General features: G+C 46.0%; 1 protein-coding gene across 5 annotated transcripts in view; it reads left to right on the forward strand.

Moving 5' to 3' along the window:
* Window positions 1-20,125, forward strand: part of LOC101950234 (kinesin-like protein KIF14) — a 43,788-nt gene that overhangs the window by 11,942 nt on the left and 11,721 nt on the right. For 4 of the 5 annotated variants that reach the window (XM_065572591.1, XM_065572595.1, XM_065572592.1 and 1 more), the window contains exons 8-21: window positions 3,818-3,925; window positions 4,202-4,318; window positions 7,374-7,492; window positions 8,225-8,397; window positions 9,022-9,169; window positions 9,788-9,851; window positions 10,575-10,759; window positions 11,881-11,983; window positions 13,494-13,654; window positions 15,202-15,349; window positions 17,007-17,145; window positions 17,250-17,343; window positions 18,109-18,244; window positions 19,603-19,688. In XM_065572591.1, coding sequence (XP_065428663.1) covers window positions 3,818-3,925; window positions 4,202-4,318; window positions 7,374-7,492; window positions 8,225-8,397; window positions 9,022-9,169; window positions 9,788-9,851; window positions 10,575-10,759; window positions 11,881-11,983; window positions 13,494-13,654; window positions 15,202-15,349; window positions 17,007-17,145; window positions 17,250-17,343; window positions 18,109-18,244; window positions 19,603-19,688 — 1,781 coding nt within the window. The remainder of the gene's footprint in view (window positions 1-3,817; window positions 3,926-4,201; window positions 4,319-7,373; window positions 7,493-8,224; window positions 8,398-9,021; window positions 9,170-9,787; window positions 9,852-10,574; window positions 10,760-11,880; window positions 11,984-13,493; window positions 13,655-15,201; window positions 15,350-17,006; window positions 17,146-17,249; window positions 17,344-18,108; window positions 18,245-19,602; window positions 19,689-20,125) is intronic. The other variant, XM_065572594.1, reaches the window with a different exon arrangement.

Genomic DNA, 20,125 nt, shown 5'->3' on the forward strand with positions numbered 1-20,125 from the left:
GCTGTACAGACATAAGACAGTGCCTGCCTTGAAGAGCTTACAACTGAACTACTATAAAGCAGCTCAAGTGATTTTTTTTTTGGGGGGGGGGGGGGGGGAGGAGGGGAAGGGAAGAGACAACTGAACACAAAGTGAACTGATTGGCTCAAGGCTGCGTGGCAGAATTGTGAATAGAACCTACATCTCCAGACTGTCTAGTGTCCTGTCCACTCGACCATGCTACCTCTGAGTGGAATGGGAACCATTTTTCTCAGTGTGCAGGGGGTGGGGAGGAGAGGGGCAGATCAGCATATGTAGGCAAAACTTTGGGGTTGCACCTCTAAAAAGGAGGTTGTGGTCATGCAGTACTTCCTAAGGCCACTGAATAAATCTAATCACAGACTGGAATGGCTTAGAAATTGTACTTTATACTGCCAAATGCTATACAAATATTGACTTGGGATGTGAGACTGAGCTTGGTCCTTCAGTACAGTGTGAACAGACATCCATGTACAACAAAACTCAACTGCTTTCCCGCAATGCTCTCTGCTTCACAATGAGGATGAACTAGGTAAAGAGAGACAACTTCTGGGTCTGAAGCACTGGGTAGCTCTGTCCCAAGTCAGATTTCTTGCCAGTGACTTGCTTGATCGTGTGTGTGTTTGTTTAAACAAAATGTAGGCCGTCTGTTCTTCTATTGTATTCCTGTGTTTTCTCTGGTAACCTGGTGATGCTGCCAACTCCTATAGCTGCCTCTGGGGAAAGAGTGCCAAGTAAAATGAAAGTTTAAGGTACCAGGCTACTAAATGTAAAAATGCTCTGATGTTCTATTGCTCAGTCATTCAGTTCACCTGCACAAGCCCTTTCCCAAGGGAAAAGATCTGTATGCAAAAGGGGATTTCAGTAAAATTGAAACTATGGCCGAACCTGTCTGCCCACCTCTCGGTTTGAAAGGCTGTGGAGCATGTCAGTGGCATTAACTTACTGAAGAATCTACTGTACCTGAATCCTGGGTAGCATCAATATTTAATCTTTTAGTTGTTGCTTATCTTTCAGTAATGACTATGGCAGCTCGTAGGGGAACAAGAAACGATAACTTAGGCAGTAGCTGCAGTATTGCTGCTGTAATCTAGCCTGGCTGTGTTTGTGCTCTCGGGGCTTGGTGGTTCTTCCTGCTGACAGATTTGCCCAGGAAGCATGCCACTGCATAGTATCCTACAAGATGTGTGGTGACACTGTTAGTGTGTACTCACTCCTGCAGTCCCTTCTCGCATGGTGAGGTGCTCTGGGTGCTGAAAGCATTCCAGGCGCTGGTCGTAGCTATCAAACAGGGTACTGAAAGTGCAAATCTTGGTGCACTCTTTGTCCTAGAGAATCTGCCAAATGCCTGCTGATGTATCTAACTCGCTGAATAATTTTGGCTCCTGCCATTTCAGCAAACTGTCCGTTCCCTGTGGGCAAGTGTAAATGTTCCCATTTAATGTTCTTGTTCATCTCCTGTGGTCTGACGCATACTTTTTCCGCTTCTGTGTTTTTCTCTACAATCCCTAAAGAGTGAACCTCTTCTCCTGGCTCTCCTATGGATGATGCCATTAGCTGTCCATGTCTTGCAGCTTTGTCTGGTCTCTCTTTCCGGGCTTCTGGAACACTTCATGTGGCATGCCTTTCTGGCTCTTTCATGCCATAACAGTAACTCTATGCCCTCTTCCAGCAACTTCAGTGCAGTTATTTGATGGATGATCCTCCCCCATTAAATCTCCCCATTAAATCTTACAGTAATGCACATAACATTCTCCTCTGCAAATGTAGAGGGTTCCTGTCTCTCTAGCTCACTCTCCTAATCTGTAAGCAGTGTTGTAGCTATGTTGGGCCCAGGATATTAGACACACAAGGGTGGACCAAGTTGGTCCAGTAAAAGATATTCTCTTTCCTAATCTGAATTTTTATGGCATACTCAAGGCCTAATGAAATGGGCATGCTTGATCTCGTCTGTCTCTACTTCTGCTCTTGATTTTGAGCTATCTGATCTACACTTGTCTCACCTTCCAATCCCAGTGCTTGTGTTCTAATGTCCACCAAGTTCTTTCCTGTTATGTTGGCCCAAAGAGCTGAGGTCCTCCAGTTGTTCCTATCTAACATCTGAGAGAGAGACCCCTACCAGCTGAGCTGCTGGCTAGAACTATAAAATAGACTATCAAATGTTCTGTCAAGGCAGCATCAGTGTACTGCAGTGTAAGCAATGCCACGGATTCACTGTCCGTTTATCCCATCAACCGTGCTTGCAAATAAGCTCTGAGACTTTTTTTGGAAGAACAAGATTCACTAATGAGTTGTGTTTCCAGGTCAACTATCTTCAAAGCCTTTAACAAAAAAATGTCTAAGCCATGCATCTATTGTTTCCCTTCTCCTTGGCTGTTTCCACAGTTCATCTGATTAATTCTCTTAACTGACCATGGAAATCAATTAACCTGCTCCATGCTGAGAATGACATCCTCTGCTAAATGGAACAAAATTGCTCCTTTCTCCAGTCAGGCTGAGAATGTTGGGGGGAAGAATGCTGCTTCTAGGTATAGTCAAGCTGATCAAAATCAACAGAGAGCAGAATTTTTTTTTTTTTTTAAGTCTGAGCCCTTCTCTTCAAAACTGCATATGGCACTGCCATGCAAAACTGCTCAGATTTGCAGGGCACTTTAGGAGCTGGCTGAATCCAGAATTTGGGTGGGGTGGGGGAAGGGGAGGCGGGGAAAATCCCATGTGAGCAGAGAGACCACAGCTTAGGGGCTGACTGTCCTTGTCTGCTGCAGCTGCTCTCCAGATTTGCTGCTAACATGTGGTAGCCTGGAGTTTGTAATGGGTATTTCATAAGGCAGAGAAATAAGTGGCTCCCCATATCCCATAATACTCAATTGCTCTGGTGGGTATCTTGAACTGCTTCCTAGCAAGCCCACTATCCTGAAGGGGCATTTCAGAACTTAGGCTACATCTTCACTACGGGGGGGTCGATTTAAGATAGGCAAATTCAGCTACGCGAATAGCGTAGCTAAATTCGACGTATCGCAGCCAACTTACCCCGCTGTAGGGACGGCGGCAAAATCAACCTCTGCGGCTTCCCGTTGAAGGTGCTTACTCCCACCTCCGCTGGTTGAGTAAGAGCGTCGATTCGGGGATCGATTGTCGCGTCCCGTTGGGACGCGGTAAATCGATCCCCGAGAGGTAGATTTCTACCCGCCGATTCAGGCGGGTAGTGTAGACCCAATGTCGATACAGGCTTGTGTCAGGACAACACCTGCCGTCTCTTGGTAAGCTGCTATGGCCAGGCAAGTCTTAAACAGCGAAGCATCACGCAATTGCTCAGAATGCAGTCTCATTCCTTGGAGCTGGTGTTCTGTTCTGTACAGGTGCTTGTGTGTCCCTGCTTGCTGCAGTGTCTGAGTGTCTTCCCATCGTGTGCAGAGTGACTAACATCTGTCTCCTGGCTCATTCTTTCTCTTGTCTTCTCCCTAATGGCAGGACTGTGTGCAGTGTGGGGACTTGTTTTAATGTCTGTCTCTCTCCAATGGAGAAAGACAGGACACAAGTGCACCCTGCTGATGAAAGCAGAATGGGGGATGGGGAGGATAGTAAAGGGAGTTCATTTGACACTATGGGACTGGCTCCTGGAAAAGCTCTGTTTCCTGCACAGACTAGCTTTACCCTTTCCTGCTCCACTGTGTCTGTGGAGCAGAGTGTCAACAGCAATCCTCAGACCGGGGTCCAGGCCATGGAGCAGGGTGGAGAGGAGCCAGGGAGGGAATGTGAGCGGGATCAATGTGGAAACTAATTGTTGCTTCTATTCTAGACCTGGCTGGAACTTGGAAACAAGCAGCGAGCTACAGCAGCCACTAGCGTGAATGAGAGAAGCTCCCGCTCTCACTCTGTGTTCAAACTGGTCGTGGCTCAGACGAAGGCAAGTGGACCCCATTCCCTCCAATCCCAGACCTATCCCGAGTCACCAGACTGTTCTCGAACTGCCCCTTGAGTCTTCCTGTACTTGGCTTTCATGCCTGTGGGGTAAGATTTGGAGCTATTAAAGTGACCGGACCAGTGTGCAGACTGTGCTGTCTAGCCATGGGATGACGTAGCCTTGTCCACTGTGGTTTGAAGGCTGGAGGCAGGGAAGATGCTGAATGTTCAGACACTATGTTCGGTGGCAACAAATCTAATCTCTTGTGTGGCCTTGCAGAGGGAACACCTGGAGGGAGAAGCACATGACCACATGCTGGTGAGCCACGTGAATTTGGTGGACCTCTCGGGAAGTGAGCGCTGCAATCTGGCACAAACCAGTGGGCTGAGAACGCAGGTTGGGTGATGCTGCTTACTTTGGGGTGGGAGAGGAGGGGAAACTAAATCCAAATGCAAAATCTTCCACTGAGTTGGTATGATGTCTATGAAACTGACAGGGAATAGTAGCGACCTTGGAGGAACCATTAGACCCAGAACTGGGAGATCTGGGTTCTGCCTGTCCAAGAGGAAAGTCAATTACGTATGACCCTGATCCTCTACTTATCAGAGTCCCTATCTGATACAAAAAGAAGAACAGGAGGACTTGTGGCACCTTAGAGACTAACAAATTTATTAGAGCATAAGCTTTCGTGGACTACAGCCCACTTCTTCGGATGCATATAGAATGGAACATATATTGAGATATATATACACACATACAGAGAGCATAAACAGGTGGGAGTTGTCTTACCACCTCTGAGAGGCCAATTAATTAAGAGAAAAAAAACTTTTGAAGTGATAATCAAGCTAGCCTAGTACAGACAGACAGTTAGATAACAAGTGTGAGAATACTAACAAGGGGAGACAGATTCAATGTCTGTAATGGCTCAGCCATTCCCAGTCCTTATTCAAACCGGAGTTGATTGTGTCTAGTTTGCATATCAATTCTAGCTCAGCAGTTTCTCGTTGGAGTCTGTTTTTGAAGTTTTTCTGTTGTAATATAGCCACCCGCAGGTCTGTCACTGAATGACCAGACAGGTTAAAGTGTTCTCCCACTGGTTTTTGGGTATTTTGATTCCTGATGTCAGATTTGTGTCCATTAATTCTTTTGCGTAGAGACTGTCCGGTTTGGCCAATGTACATGGCAGAGGGGCATTGCTGGCACATGATGGCATATATCACATTGGTAGATGTGCAGGTGAACGAGCCCCTGATGGTATGGCTGATGTGATTAGGTCCTATGATGATGTCACTGGAATAGATATGTGGACAGAGTTGACATCGGGGTTTGTTACAAGGATAGGTTCCTGGGTTAGTGGTTTTGTTCAGTGATGTGTGGTTGCTGGTGAGTATTTGCTTTAGGTTGGGGGGTTGTCTGTAAGCGAGGACAGGTCTGTCTCCCAAGATCTGTGAGAGTAAAGGATCATCTTTCAGGATAGGTTGTAGATCTCTGATGATGCGCTGGAGAGGTTTTAGTTGGGGGCTGAAGGTGACAGCTAGTGGTGTTCTGTTATTTTCTTTGTTGGGCCTGTCTTGTAGGAGGTGACTTCTGGGTACTCGTCTGGCTCTGTCAATCTGTTTTTTCACTTCAGCAGGTGGGTATTGTAGTTTTAAGAATGCTTGATAGAGATCTTGTAGGTGCTTGTCTCTATCCGAGGGATTGGAGCAAATGCGGTTATATCTTAGAGCTTGGCTGTAGACAATGGATCGTGTGGTGTGTCCTGGATGGAAGCTGGAGGCATGTAGGTAAGTGTAGCGGTCAGTAGGTTTCCGGTATAGGGTGGTATTTATGTGACCATCGCTTATTAGCACAGTAGTGTCCAGGAAATGGACCGCTTGTGTGGATTGATCTAGGCTGAGGTTGATGGTGGGATGGAAATTATTGAAATCATGGTGAAATTCCTCAAGGGCTTCTTTTCCATGGGTCCAGATGATGAAGATGTCATCAATGTAGCGCAAGTAGAGTAGGGGCGTTAGGGGACGAGAGCTAAGGAAGCGTTGTTCTAAGTCAGCCATAAAAATGTTGGCATATTGTGGGGCCATGCGGGTACCCATAGCAGTGCCGCTGACTTGAAGGTATATATTGTCCCCAAATGTGAAATAGTTGTGGGTGAGGACAAAATCACAAAGTTCAGCCACCAGGTTAGCTGTGACATTATCAGGGATACTGTTCCTGATAGCTTGTAGTCCATCTTTGTGTGGAATATTGGTGTAGAGGGCTTCTACGTCCATAGTGGCCAGGATGGTGTTTTCTGGAAGATCACCGATGGATTGTAGTTTCCTCAGGAAGTCAGTGGTGTCTCGAAGATAGCTGGGAGTGCTGGTAGCGTAGGGTCTGAGGAGAGAGTCTACATAACCAGACAAGCTATCTGATACCTACCTCATAGTGCTTGGATAACCAATTCTTGGCTGAGAAGTGCTGTAGAAGTGCAAAGTATTGATGTTAGTTTCTCCTTGATCTGAAAATCCCCAGTCCTGGCATTCTGCTATTGATTAGAATTTTTAACTGACTTTTCTCAGCCAAGTAGGTATCTCTAAAGCATGATGGTGAACGAATCCCAAAACGTGAGCCTCCAAGGAAAACCCCACACTTAAGCAAGCTGGATTATTTTAACTCTGAGAACATGGATACCCTTTGAAATATCTGGATCTCTATAGAATAACACGTTGGGAAAAGAACATAAGAAAGGCCGTACCGGGTCAGACCAAAGGTCCATCTAGCCCAGTATCCTGTCTACCGACAGTGGCCAATGCCAGGTGCTCCAGAGGGAGTGAACCTAACAGGCAATGATCAAGTGATCTCTCTCCTGCCATCCATCTCCACCCTCTGACAAACAGAGGCTAGGGACACCATTCCTTACCCATCCTGGCTAATAGCCATTAATGGACTTAACCACCATGAATGTATCCAGTTCTCTTTTAAACGCTGTTATAGTCCCAGCCTTCAAAAGTAACTGTATCAAACTGGCACACCTTCCTCCATATGTAGTATGTTTCCCCTGTGCCATATCTGCTTACTCTACTGACAAATGACGTCTCCCGCTACAGGTAATCCAGCAGCGCTAATGTAGTTCTGGACGACTGAGCTGGATTCTGCATGCCACCTACATTGTGATTTTAGCTGGCAGCTTGGTTCCAGTTGCTGAATTTGACTAGGGCCGATGTGAGAATCCAGCTGGTAGCCACACTTCTAGCGGCATGTAAAATTGCTTCTGATTTGCAAACTGGATCTGGAAGCTATTGGGAGAAACAAGTCTTTGGATCCAGTTCTCATTTTTGTAACCATATAATGATGGGATGCCATAGCTGGGATCTGAAAGGGAAAAACTAAGTTAATTCAGTTAGCTTCTGTATCAAAATCCCCTTCTGGCTGTTGCAGTTACCTTTGTAAATTTGGTAATGTCTCTTTCCAGGAAGGTGCTAGTATCAACAAGTCCCTGCTCACCCTCGGGAAGGTGATCTCTGCACTATCTGAAATGTCCCAATTCAAGAGAAAGTGCTTCATCCCTTACAGAGACTCTGTCTTAACCTGGTACGGCAAGGAAACTACTGGCACCTTCACACAGCTCTCCCGTTAAAATCCGATTCTGGGCATGCTTGTTAAACATCATGGCTTTGTAACTGAAACAGAGTTGTCCTACAGGACGACTGGTGGAGCTCTTAGAGCTGGACTGCAAATTCAGATTTTGGAAAAAATAGTAAGGGATTCTTCATCAAAGCCTTAGTTCAGCTGGTCTCTTGATACTGCTCCTTAAAGCTTTGCATGCTACCACTTTTAGGCACCGATTGTATGAGAAGCCTGACCTTAATAAAATAGAATGAAACAAGATACTAAAATATTGAGGACATTTTATAATCTGCCCAATACTGTAGTATCTGGGTGCCTAACAACCTTGTAGATGGGCCTAATGTTAAAGGGATGTTTTTGTTAAACCAGAACTATGCAAAGTCTTTATAAACTAGCAAAAGTGTCTTTTCTGACTAGTGAATCTTGTACCTCCCCCATTATGTTCTCACATAGGAGCCAGAAGCAGAAGTGGACTTTTCTGGTCAATGTAAGTGAGGTATAGAAGTTAATGCAAAACTTCTGGGCTTCGTAAAGCCTTAACCCTAGAGGCTATTGCAGGAACTAGTATTCCACGTGGCACTGTCCCTTTAATTAAGGGTGGGATAGAGGATGGGTGGATTTGCAAACTGGATCTTGTTGCCATTTACCCATGACTCATGGTCACTCTGCTAACTTGTCTCCTAAATCTGCTTTGAGGCTTTTGAAGGAGAGCCTGGGTGGTAACTCTAAGACAGCCATGATAGCCACCATCAGCCCAACCGCTGCACACGTTGAGGAAACCTTGAGCACGCTGCGCTACGCCAGTCAAGCTCGCAGCATTGTTAATGTGGCCAAGGTCAATGAGGATTCCAATGCAGTGCTGATCAGAGGTATGGCGCTGAGAAGCAGCTCTTAGCAGCCTGTGGTTCTGGGATTGATGCCTCCAACAGTACAAAATGATGGGAGGCAAATGACACTGACCCAAGAGGGCAGTAAGTTAGAGGGGCCTAAAGGAAATATTTCCCGAAGCTGCGAGTAGCTGTCTTGTACCTCTGCTGTATGAAGCCAAGACTAATACTGTGACTAGCTGCTTTTTTTTTTCTTGTATTTAATATTTGCCTGAGATCTCCTATACTAGGGTATTGTGCACTTGGTCAATGTGTACCAGGTGGCCAAAGGTGACATGCATTGTCCAAAAACAATGTTTGCTGCAATTGTTCCTGTACCCCTAGTGTCCCTATGTGCTGTGACTACTCCAACGAACACCTTCACTAGCAGAATGCTCCTGTAGCTGTCACTATCAGATCTAGATATCCACAGATGGATATAGTCAAGGCAAAAACTTAATTAAATAAGTTTTCCCAGACTGAGATCTCCTTCTTTCCTAGGGATGTTTCCCATGGAGGTCCATATTGCCAAAGCTGTCACTTCTGAAAGGGGAGGGCTTGAGCTGTTTGAATCCAATGCAACTAGTAATGTAACTAGTTTAAAGAGGTGTTTTCCATCTCCTTAAGAGCTGAAAGCTGAGATTGAGAAGCTGAGAGCTGCCCAGCAGTGCAGTCAAGGGATTGATGTGCTGAAATATGAAGCTAGTCTCCGAGAAATCCAGTATCTGAAAGAACAACTTGCTGAACGGGAAAGAGAACTGGCAGAATCACAGAAGTAAGAAATCTTTCTCCCCTCTTCTCCCCCCCCCCCCCCCCGCCCCCCCCCCCCCCCCCATGTAAGGAACAAGGTTTTGATGGGCCATGTGGGTCGTCTTAGTTAAATGTTCTAGTGTGCTAGAAGCAAATACTTCAGAGCTTACTATTCTGATCTTCTACAACTTAAACACTCCATTGTCTAGTGTTACAATGCTTATATCATTGGGCTGTGGTCCATCACATGTCACTCATCTAGGACTAAGGCCTGGATTTTTGGTTTCCTGTTAACTAATGTTGCCAATCACTAGTATACAAAAGGGTGTGTGGGTGTGGTGAGCAGGGCCGGCTCCAGGGTTTTTGCAGCCCCAAGCAGCGCAAAAAAAAAAAGTCGCGATCTGCGGCACCTCCACCACCGCCGCTTCAGTCTTCGACGGCAGGTCCTTCGATCAGAGAGGGACTGAGGGACCCGCCGTCGAAGAGCTGGACGTGCCGCCCCTCTCCGTTGGCCGCCCTAATCACCTGCTTGCTGGGCTGGTGCCTGGAGCCGGCCCTGGTGGTGAGTGTGATAGGGTGTGTATGTGGGGGGGGGGTGGAGGTGGAGAATTGATTTCATGGTAAGGATGAAGACTTGTTCTAGGTCCTGGCAGGAGAAACTGACTTTAGCAGAACAACACAAGAGGGAAGAGGAGCAAGAACTGCAGGTATGGAGAGTGAAGCCTATATCCTACAGAGCCAGAGTGAGGGGAGGCACTCCTAAGCAGCAGAGGCTGGTGACCTCTCTCTAAATGTGTGGATAGGAGTGATACAGGTGAGGTCAGAGTCAGCTTGCAGCAGCAGGAAAAGATCCTAGTGTGTAACTCACATTATGGGAAGCCAAGCGATTCCCACCGGTCCTGAAAAACTACCAGTAAGAGAGGGTGGAGGGGGAATATTAAACTTGCTATCCTCTGTACAGGATCAAACTGGCCGGTCTGAGTGGGAAGGCGGGTTCTGTGATAGAACTTGTCTCGTACAAAATCCCTTTCCAGTAAGAGTTCTAGCTGGAGAAACTGATGGCACAAAAATAGGTGAGGCAACTTGTTGCCATAACACTATCTTTCCAGCTTACAGCAGAGGCTGCTATTCCATTGGGTATCTGTATGTATCAGAGCACAATATACAGCTTTAAATTTTCAGTGTACTTCTAGTGTATTTGAGAACACGGGTGTCCTCTAGTGGCCAACCCAGCTTTGACATCTGTCTGCTGAAGTTAATGCCCGGTAGTGGGACTGAAGATCAGAAGGACAGGCGTTCCGTTTCTGAGGCCACCTTTTAAATACAAAATCCCTTGACTGTGAGCAGGGAGGGCTAGGTTCTTGTCTGTTAGCCATAACCCACTAGCCACTCATGACTAAAATCCTGCTCTATCTGCTGCCGCCTCCTAGAAAGCAGGAGTGTGCTTTAAAGTTGACAATTGTCTGCCAAACCTGGTAAATCTAAACAAAGATCCACAGCTCTCGGAGATGCTTCTCTATATCCTCAAAGAGGGAGAAACCAGGGTGGGGAGTCTTCATCCAGACTCTGAGCATGACATCCAGCTGACAGGAGCACTCATTTCAGTGGACCACTGGTAAGTCCTCCTAAAGTCAACACCATTTTAAAACCTCCCACAGGAGAGAGCTCCCTGAGCTCCAAGCAGGCCTTCTAGCCCGAGTCGAAACTGCTGAATTCCCCCGCTGAACTCCTGAACGTGGACTTTCTTCCCCAAGGTTGCTAACTTCTCAGTCGCGTGCCGCCCTGCTTGAGCCAGGGGAGCTGTCCATGCTGGTGGCAGACGTACATATCAGACTATAGCTGGGTTCTAGTCTGAAAAATGACTTACTGCTTCTTACTCAGCAGGTCCTGCTCCCTGTGGGTAGTCGGACCTCGCTGGTGATGTCGGTTACTATTGCTTTATTCTCCAGCTGGCCTGGCAGAGCCATCACAGCTGTGAAAGAGATGGATTCTCTGACTTGGGCATCAGAATGGCCTGTGGAGCTCCAGTTATAGCCACCCGCTGCCTCGGAGCACAATTTGAAGTCGATAGGGTGATAGCTGTAAAACCCTAATGGCTGAGTGTTTAGCGCACAGAACCCTTATTACTGAGGGTGAAAGCTGCTGTGGTCCCAGGCTGAGTTTACAGGGCTGACATAAAAAAAAAAAATCTCTTTACTTGTAAACATTTGATGGCGGGACTGAGACCATGATCAGGGAATGCCATAGTGCCATTTGCAGTCTCTTTTCAGAATAGAACTGCACTTCTCCTGAGGTCCCTTCCAACCCTGATATTCTATGATTTTGGATCCCAAAAGGTGGCCATCTAGTCCAACCCCTTGCTCAAAGCAGGACCAATCCCCAACTAAATCAGCCCAGCCAGGGCTTTGTCAAGCCTGACCTTAAAAACCTCTAAATATGTCCACTTCTGTCATCTTATTTCAAAGCTAACCCCAAAAGGAACCATAACACTAGCCTTATTGTATCCTCTCAAAGACTAGTGCAATTTCTCACACACTTACCTGTTGTGTAACTGAGGGACTACTGATGATGATTTAGTTGGTGTTGGTCCTGCTTTGAGCAGGGGATTGGACTAGATGACCTCCTGAGGTCTCTTCCAGCCCTAATATTCTATGATCTTGCTCTGCAAAAAGCTGTACTCTGTGTCTAGTGGAAGTTAGGCCTAACTCTGCTGGTTTTTCTCTTCTTTCCTCCCAGTGTCATCACCAATGTGCAAGGAGTGGTCACCTTAAGTCCTATCCCAGATGCCAGGACCTTTGTGAATGGAAACCTCCTAGTTGAGGCAGTCACCCTACACCATGTAGGGATCCTAGTCTACTGTTCAGTGTTGATAAATGTAAAGTAATGCACGTTGGAAAACAATCCCAAGTATACATACAAAATGATGGGGTCTAAATTAGCTGTTAACACTTGGAGTCATCGTGCACAGTTCTCTGAAAACTTTTGTTCAATGTGCAGTGGCAGTCAAAAAAGCTAACAATGATAGGAACTGTTAGGAAAGGGATAGATGATAAAACAGAATATATAATTCTACTGTGTAAATCCATGGTACACCCACACCTTGAATATTGTGTGCAGTTCTGGTTGCCTCATCTTGAAAAAGATGTATATTCAAAAAGGTGCAGAAGAGAGAGGCAATGAAAATGATTAGGGGTATGGAACAGCTGCCATATAAAGAGACTAATAAGACTGGGACTGGTCAACTTAGAAAAGAGATATGTTAGAGGTCTATAAAATCATGAATGGTTTGGAGAAAGTGAATGGGGAAGTGTTTTACCTCTTCACATAACACAAGAACCAGGGTTCGCCTGATGAAATTAGTAAGCAGCAGGTTTAAAAAAAAAGTATTTCTTCATACAATGCACAGTCAATATGTGGAATTCATTGCCATGAGATGTGAAGGCAAAAAGTATAACTGGGTTCAAAAAGAATTAGACAAGTTCACAGAGGATAGGTCTGTGAAGCTATTAGCCAAGATGGTCAGGGATGCAACCCCATCCTCCTGGTGTCTCCAAGCCCCCAATTGCCAGAAGCTAAGACTGGACAATGGGATGGATCAGTTAAAATTGATCTGTTCTACTTGTTCTCTCTGAAGCATTTGGTACCGGCCACTGTCAGAGACAAGATACTGGGCTAGATGGACCATTAGTCTGACCCAGTATGGCTGTTCTTACGTTCCTATGTACAGTCAGTAGCTAACATCCCATTCCCTGTGATTTTGTGTAAAGTGTGTATGAGATAGGTGGGGACCTAAACTATTAAAACCATAGCTGCTGTTCTTATTACTGATCTTTACAAGCCTTGAAAAGAGAGAGTTCTTAGCAATACCTTCAGGGTATCTAAAGGGGGTTGTGTGCGGGGCAAACCCACTTTGCCAGTGACTACCTTGCTGTGTGTGAATCTCTATTGTAATACCACCCCCATGACCCTGAGGTTCACTCAAGCCCTCTTCAAGGGCAATCTTATTATACAGGGAAAAACACTCTTAAAACCAATAACTGGTTAATAGTGAACTCTGGCACATTTGAGGCTAAATTACAATAGGAAGCTATCCTGTTAGAGGAGTGGTTCCCTTAAACAGGCTTGTTCTGGGCCTTGGGGGCTGGGCCTGGGAATGTCTCCTGTAACATTAACTCTAAGATGTGAGGATACCCTTTGTTGTGATATTTAAGGCATAACTTCAGTGTGTGAAGTTAATAACTCACTTACTGGATAAACTGAAATGAGATGGCTTTTTGTGGGAGTGGATGGTGCTCCTGTTTCAGATCACTGCTTTGATACCTTCTGATTCTCCTATTTATCCTTGTTAGGGGGACCGAGTGATTCTTGGTGGGAACCATTACTTCAGATTCAATCACCCAATGGAGGTCAAGAATGGGCGCCGTGCCTCTTTGATGCCAGCAGGGGGAGCTGATGGGCTGAGGGACTTTGAATTTGCTAAAAATGAGCTAGTTGAAGCTCAGAAGCAGAGGTAACTGGATGTGTTCCGTGACCTTCCCTAATATCTGCTTTGAGCAAAAGTATTTGATCTGCAGTCATAGGCACTCTGGAAACTGCAGACCTAGGCAGTTCGTTCTGTGTATTAACTTGTCTGGCAGCCTTGGAAAATGCCCCATGTGTTCTAGGGTTAAAGCATTTTGTGAGCAATTTGAGCACTTCCAGTTCTGTCTTAACGGCTTTGTGCTGAGGATACGCCATTTGCTGTATAATTAAGGGATGATGCTGGGCTTCATAGAACACTGCACGAGAATGATCATGTTGTTCTCCAATGGACTCTGCGAATTATGCTGGCATGTTAGTCTGGGTAGGGGGAATAAGGGAAATGTCCTGCAGTTGGTAGGGGGTGGGCAGGTGTGGCCAGCGGGAGGGGTAGCATAAAATAGCTAAATGACTACACTACTCTAATCTGGCATCTTTCTCAAGCACCTTTCTCAAGCACTATAGACTTGCTTCAAAAATACAACCTGAAATAAGTAGTGTTCATTAGGGCTGGTTCTGCCTTGACTGTAGCTCCTAGACTGCCTCAGACAGTGCTACTTGCTCATGGCTACGTGTGGAGGGCGAAATCAATATTTCAACATGGCAATGTTGCATCAGACTCAATTAGAAACTCTCTGCTTGTCTGCTTGCACTTCCTCTTCCTCTATAGCAGGATTAGGGTAAATGTGGCATGCCTGCCCATGTCAGACTGAGTGTGTGGAAACTTGAATGCATGTGAGAATCGGAAGAGATTCTGATCTCAAAGGGAACATAGCTGACTGGGCCATCATGCTGTCCAGTACCTCTCTCGAACTCCATCCTTATTGAACCAGTAACTATCAGATTCCTGGGAACAGACAGGAACCCTGACTCCCTGCCGCACCCCCAATCCGAATAGACTGGTTTTGATCCTTCTGAAATGAGTGGCAAGAATGTTGGTGAGCCTGGAGGTATACCGGGCAGGGATGGGCTAGGACTCAACAGGTCTTTTCTCCCTGCATCTCTTCTAATTTGATTGTCAAACAACTCGTACTGAAACTGCTAACTTAGAGTTTTCCATTAGACTCTCTTCAGTTTCAAAATACTTCCAGTTTGTAGATCTAAACAACCATAAAATAATTTTAAACTTCTAATGATGTATCTGTGTAAAATACTTAACAGTGACGCAGAAGGAGCCAGTAGAGGGAACGTAAAAGCATGCATTTCAGAGCATGTTCATGCCAAGTGGTGCTGCACCAAATCCCACTGCATGGTGGATGTTGTAGGGTGGTGGTTTCCCCCCCCCCCTCTTACTTTCACTGGATTTGATTAGATCCTGTGAGAATGGACTTCCATGTCCCTGGTGGTCTGAAGCAAACCCGCTGATCCCTCTGCAAAACTGGTGTCTTTCTGGGTTCCCTTTGCATGTAGTTCTGCTCGTGGGGAGAGTTTGGGGCCAGCTGTAACCATTCATGGAAAGCCCCATTCCATAACTTGAGGAAGCAGTAAGGTAGGCCCGGGCTGTGGCCACTTCTGCTTTCGCTCTTCTTCTGCTTCCAGAATTGAAATGGAGGTAGAGGAAGCCAGACTGCAGGCACAGAAGGAAATGATGGAAGAGCTTCAGATGGCCAAGGAGCTGGCTCAGCAGGAGCTATGGGCTCAAAGGCGACTTTATGAGGATCGCATCAAACAGCTGGAAGAACAGCTGGTAAGTTTCTTAGAGTGCCTCCCCCATTTCAAAGCAATAGCAAGAAACCGCCCCCCACTCTTCAGCCATTCAAACTGCGTCAATGAGAAACTCCCCATTATGCTAATGGTCCAGCTTGACGCTGATGTGTGTCAGGAATAGCCTTTACCTCCGCCTACATTTATCAAAGGGTAGGAGGTTCTGAATTAAATGTGCCTGATCGAAGCACCTCTGAACTCTAGGAAAATCTGTCTTGAGATTTCTGACCCACCTGAAATCATGTAACAAGCGATTCCCTTCCACCCTTGCCTTATAGCAGGAAGTTAAAATTCCAACCTTCTGTTCTCTAGGTGGATTTGGGAAGGAAGCAAGGCAGTAATTCAGAAGCAGCCTTGCAGGATGTACGGTGTGTAGCCCACGCACCTACATGAGTGGCACCGCACTAGCCCGTGTGGTGGAGAGGAAATGCCCATTCCTGAGGCTTTGCTTTCAAGCTTCCAGGGGGTTGGTGTACTCACTGTTGAGCCCCTGGCATATATTTCCATGGGAGCTGGTAACTGTCCGGGGGGGGCAGAGGGGAGGGGAATGGCTTTAATTCACACTTCTGCCTGCCTCAGGAAGACAAAATGAACAAGAAACTCCTGAGTACAAGGAAGGCGGCTGAAGAGCTACTTGTGCACTTGCCTGCCCTCGCTCAGGTCAGGAAGTAAAAGGTGCTTCGTGCTGTGGTGCAGAAGAACAAGCTCTAAAGTAGTTTATAGAAGAGAGAATGTCAGTGTGTGACTGTCCTTGGAGGTGTCGCAGATTCTGCTCCTGCAGGACCAATGGCTTTGCTTTAAACAAAAACTATGAACCAAACGTCACTAGTGCTTCCTTTCCCATACACGACTGTTGGCAGACTTGACTTTACAATGTCAGCAGGTGCTAGGGAATGAAATTGCAGTGAGATAAAACTACATAACACGTCATCCTACTTTTTTTTTTTTTTCTCCCCTCCTTCTCCTTTTAGCATTCTCCTGCCTCATCCTCTCCATTAGCAGTGATTCCTGCCTGGATACCCCTTTTGTCTCCTCTCACAGATCCCTCTACACTGGTCAAACTATCCCTTAGTTTGAAGCATCAAGACCTATTCCTAAAACCTCCCTTCTGCAGCACTGCTAGAAATAAATGTTGATAATTAAATGGCTTTCAAAGCATTCAGTGTTGGCTTAAGTCTACTCCTGTTGAACTCAGCAGTAATCCGATTTCATTGGGAATACAGTCTGGCAATGCTGAGCACTTCTGAATAGCCCACCCTAAAATTGTGCGCGTCACCAGTATGTACTAGATGCTAAATGTGGGCAACTCTGGATTCTGTCTCTAACTACATTTGTCCTGGGATTTCCCCTCCCGGGGATGCTATCTCATCTTGTGCATCATTTAGATTATAAACTCATGGGGCTTAGACTTGTCTGTGAGGAATCTAGCACTCTTCTGCACCTGATGAATAAGAGCCATGTTCTTTAAATGGGTAACACGTGACTACAAGCATTAAGATGGAATGACTGGTCCGGCACAAGAGCTGGGGATTAGTGTTTCAAGGAGTTATGGCCCCAGGGAAGAGTCTGGGGATGGAGAGCCCAGGTGTCCTTAGCTGGTAGTGATGTGCTGAAAGAATTGTGGCTCATGTCTCTTGAAGGCTCAGGATACCCAGCAAAAACGCAGCAAGTTCCTGGACCTCCTTGAGCAGGAAAAAGAGAAGCTGGCTCAGGAGATGGAGCTGCTACAGCAGACGCGTGCCGCCAAAGAACAGGAAAGGAAGATTGCGTCTGCTGAGAGTAAGTGGTTGGGTGTGTGGGTTTGTTTGTTTTTAAATCCTCCGCAAACTAAACTTCAGGCTTGTCTTGTCTGGTAAACTTACTGGAATTGTTTCCATTTCTAGACCAAGCTCAGTGGACAGCCCTCCAGCTTTCCATAATGCTGCAAGAAGTCAATGTCATTAGCAAGAGCTTAAACAAGCACACACTCTTCAGCAGGTAACCCTGTTTGCTGGAGTTAGGTCTCAATCCCCCTAAAGAAATTTATAAAAGGCAGAGGGGTCTAAACCTCTCAAATGAAGCTAGGTGTGACCTTTCTGAATTCTGTTAGACGTTGGTCCTACAGCTACATAGTCCAATGTCGAGTGCAACTTGAATGTCCTTCTTTAAGGAACTCCTCCAACTTGTTCAATTTAACCAGGGTGGATGGAACCCAGTACCCTTCACCACACCAGTCTTGTGGGGCACAAAATGGAAAAGGGGGTGTGGTAACTGTGGACAAATGTCTGAACCAGAATGATGAGAATTGGTTAACTATTGTCCTGAAACTTCCACTATGATTTTATAATGGCTTAAGTGGGAGCAAACTTGGCTATTGGGGAAGTGGGTGGCTCAGAGAACATTACTAAGGCTGTTTTAGGAGAAAATAGCAGAGAGTAGTAATAGGGGTTTGGGCCAGGCTCCACATTCCAGCAGGGCCTGTCCTGCACTACTCTGGGTGACTAGTGAATGTATTTGAGGGGTATGTCTTTAACAAGAGTTTGCATGTACTTGCTGTAAGCTTTCCTGGGAATTTAAGAATGCATCTAGTTACCATGGCATGTGGTGGAAAGTTCAGCTTGCTCATTGGGGAGAAATGTTAACACCTGCAACCTCTTCTTCTCCACACATCTAACTACAGTCACTGCTGGGGCTACTGGGCTTAGATTAACAGTAGGCCAATAGTCACACTTCCAAATGATAAAACAGTGCATGGTTTCCTAGGTATGACCTACCAGCTATGAATGGAGAACCCACAACTGTGTGCATCCGAGTCACCAACACAAAATTGGGAATCTGCACTCTGTGGAATCTAGAAAAATTTGAGGAGAGGCTTGTCTCAATGAGAGAAATGTATCAGGTACAGTCTCCTGCTTTAGCTGCTACTTCTGTGCTACTTGGGCAAGATAAGCCATTGAAGGAAGCCAGGTAACTTGGGGATTCTGAAAAAACTCACTCCAACTCCAGACTCTCTTGTGCCATGGCACAAGCAAGCGTCGGGAAATGTGGCTTTGTGCTCTCATGGTGTGCAGCCATCCCACCCAGGGCAATGGAGACTGCAAAATGTTGTAACATGGCCAGCCTGAGATGTTAGTGTTGAAACTGAGTCTTCTGCAGATCTTCTGGGTCTGCAGCCTTCCTACTCTTCAGTACTACTGCTAGTCTGTCCCCTAAGAGGGATGTAGAGCTGTTCGTGGAGACGGCAGACTAACTATCCCTTCTGCAGGACAGGCAAATCAAAAAGCCTCAGCATTGAGACCAAGCTAAATTTTACCTGGACTACTTTGTTTTGTTAATGAGGGATCTCCTGTTAAATTAGTAATGCTACTGTTGCTGGAGATCTGCCCATGCACTGTGAGGAATCTCAGTGGACACTGACTGCTTGAATAAAAGGGGGAAATGGGCAGGGAGGAGAGGAAACTCTCAATGTTTCCCTACAATTATTGTTTAAACTTTGTCACTAAAAGTTGGTGCAGACACTTCACGCGATTGTCGCACCTGTGTAATGAGTGCTTGGATATCCAATCCTGGCTCTCGTAGGCACTCCCGAAGGTCCTAGGAGATGTAAAAGTGCCATGTCTGGCACATCTACCTTACAAGCTGCTGGAGATGCAATAAAAGGAGAGCAGTTTTGTGGAGACTGAAAGCCCAGACTCAGATGAACAAGAATCCCCTTCTCTAAAAATGGCTGTCAAAACCAAACGTTTTTCCTAAGCAGTGCTCCTGCAATAGCTGGTCTGAGCCCAGGAAAGCTGCTAAAAGCCACCAGAATGTGAGATTAAGGGGGAAATAATGTATGTTCTGATACCAATAAATAAGGCAAAATTACCCCTCTGGCTAATAATGACATGAGGAAAACCAAGAGTTCAAACTAGTGTCATACCTTGGTGCACCTGGCTATGCTCAGGGTGGGGGCAGATCTACCCTGCTCATGTTCTCCCCCCTTGACCAAAGGCTGAAGCATCACTGGTCTCCCCAGGTTCGTGTCTAGTGCTTCAACAGGTCTGGCCTCCATTTTCCCCCTTATTTCCTAATGTGACTTTTTTGCAGAGGAAAATGCTACCTATTGGCAAGTGCTTACCCTGCAGAACAGAGGGCACATCTTCCAGTATTTTTTGTTCATTCAAAGTTGTTTCTCTCTCTCTCTCTCTCTCTCCAATTTTAGGTGTATTTTATTGAGGTTTCAAATGTATTAAATGCTTCCCATCTCCTCCTCAGGGATCCTATGATGGCAACGGAGATAGCCTCTTTTATGATCTGACTGGTACCTGGGAAGCAGTTGTGAAACCTCCATCACCTAGCAGGTACAGGCAGACAGGAGGAGTCCCACAGCATTAGTGCTTTAGTCCTGTAGTGAGACCTGCCCAGGTTTACTGTCTCTATGAAACAAAGATGAAAGTGGCACATCAAATTCTGTCTGAATGTTGTGGCTGCTCTAGTTACAAGTAATGCAGGGTTAGTGAAATTGAAAAGATAAATAAAGACGCATTCTTTTCCTATTTAGTGCACTTTGGCATTTGACAGCACTCGTGTGTAGCCAATTTCACTCTTCCCCTGGGTTGCTGGCCACTTTTTTCCCCTTGTTGAAAAGACTCTTGTGAACATCAGCAGGGGAGCAGGAAAACACTTATACATTAAGATTTCTTTTGAAGTTCAAGACTGGGTATTTAAAGAAGACTCTAACAGTTAGTCGCTAACTCCCAGTACTGCTGGAATGAATCTACTTGCTACTGGCCAAAAC

This window comes from Chrysemys picta, chromosome 18 (genome assembly GCF_011386835.1).
Source record: "Chrysemys picta bellii isolate R12L10 chromosome 18, ASM1138683v2, whole genome shotgun sequence".
In the NCBI taxonomy this organism is placed as follows: Eukaryota; Metazoa; Chordata; order Testudines; family Emydidae; genus Chrysemys; species Chrysemys picta.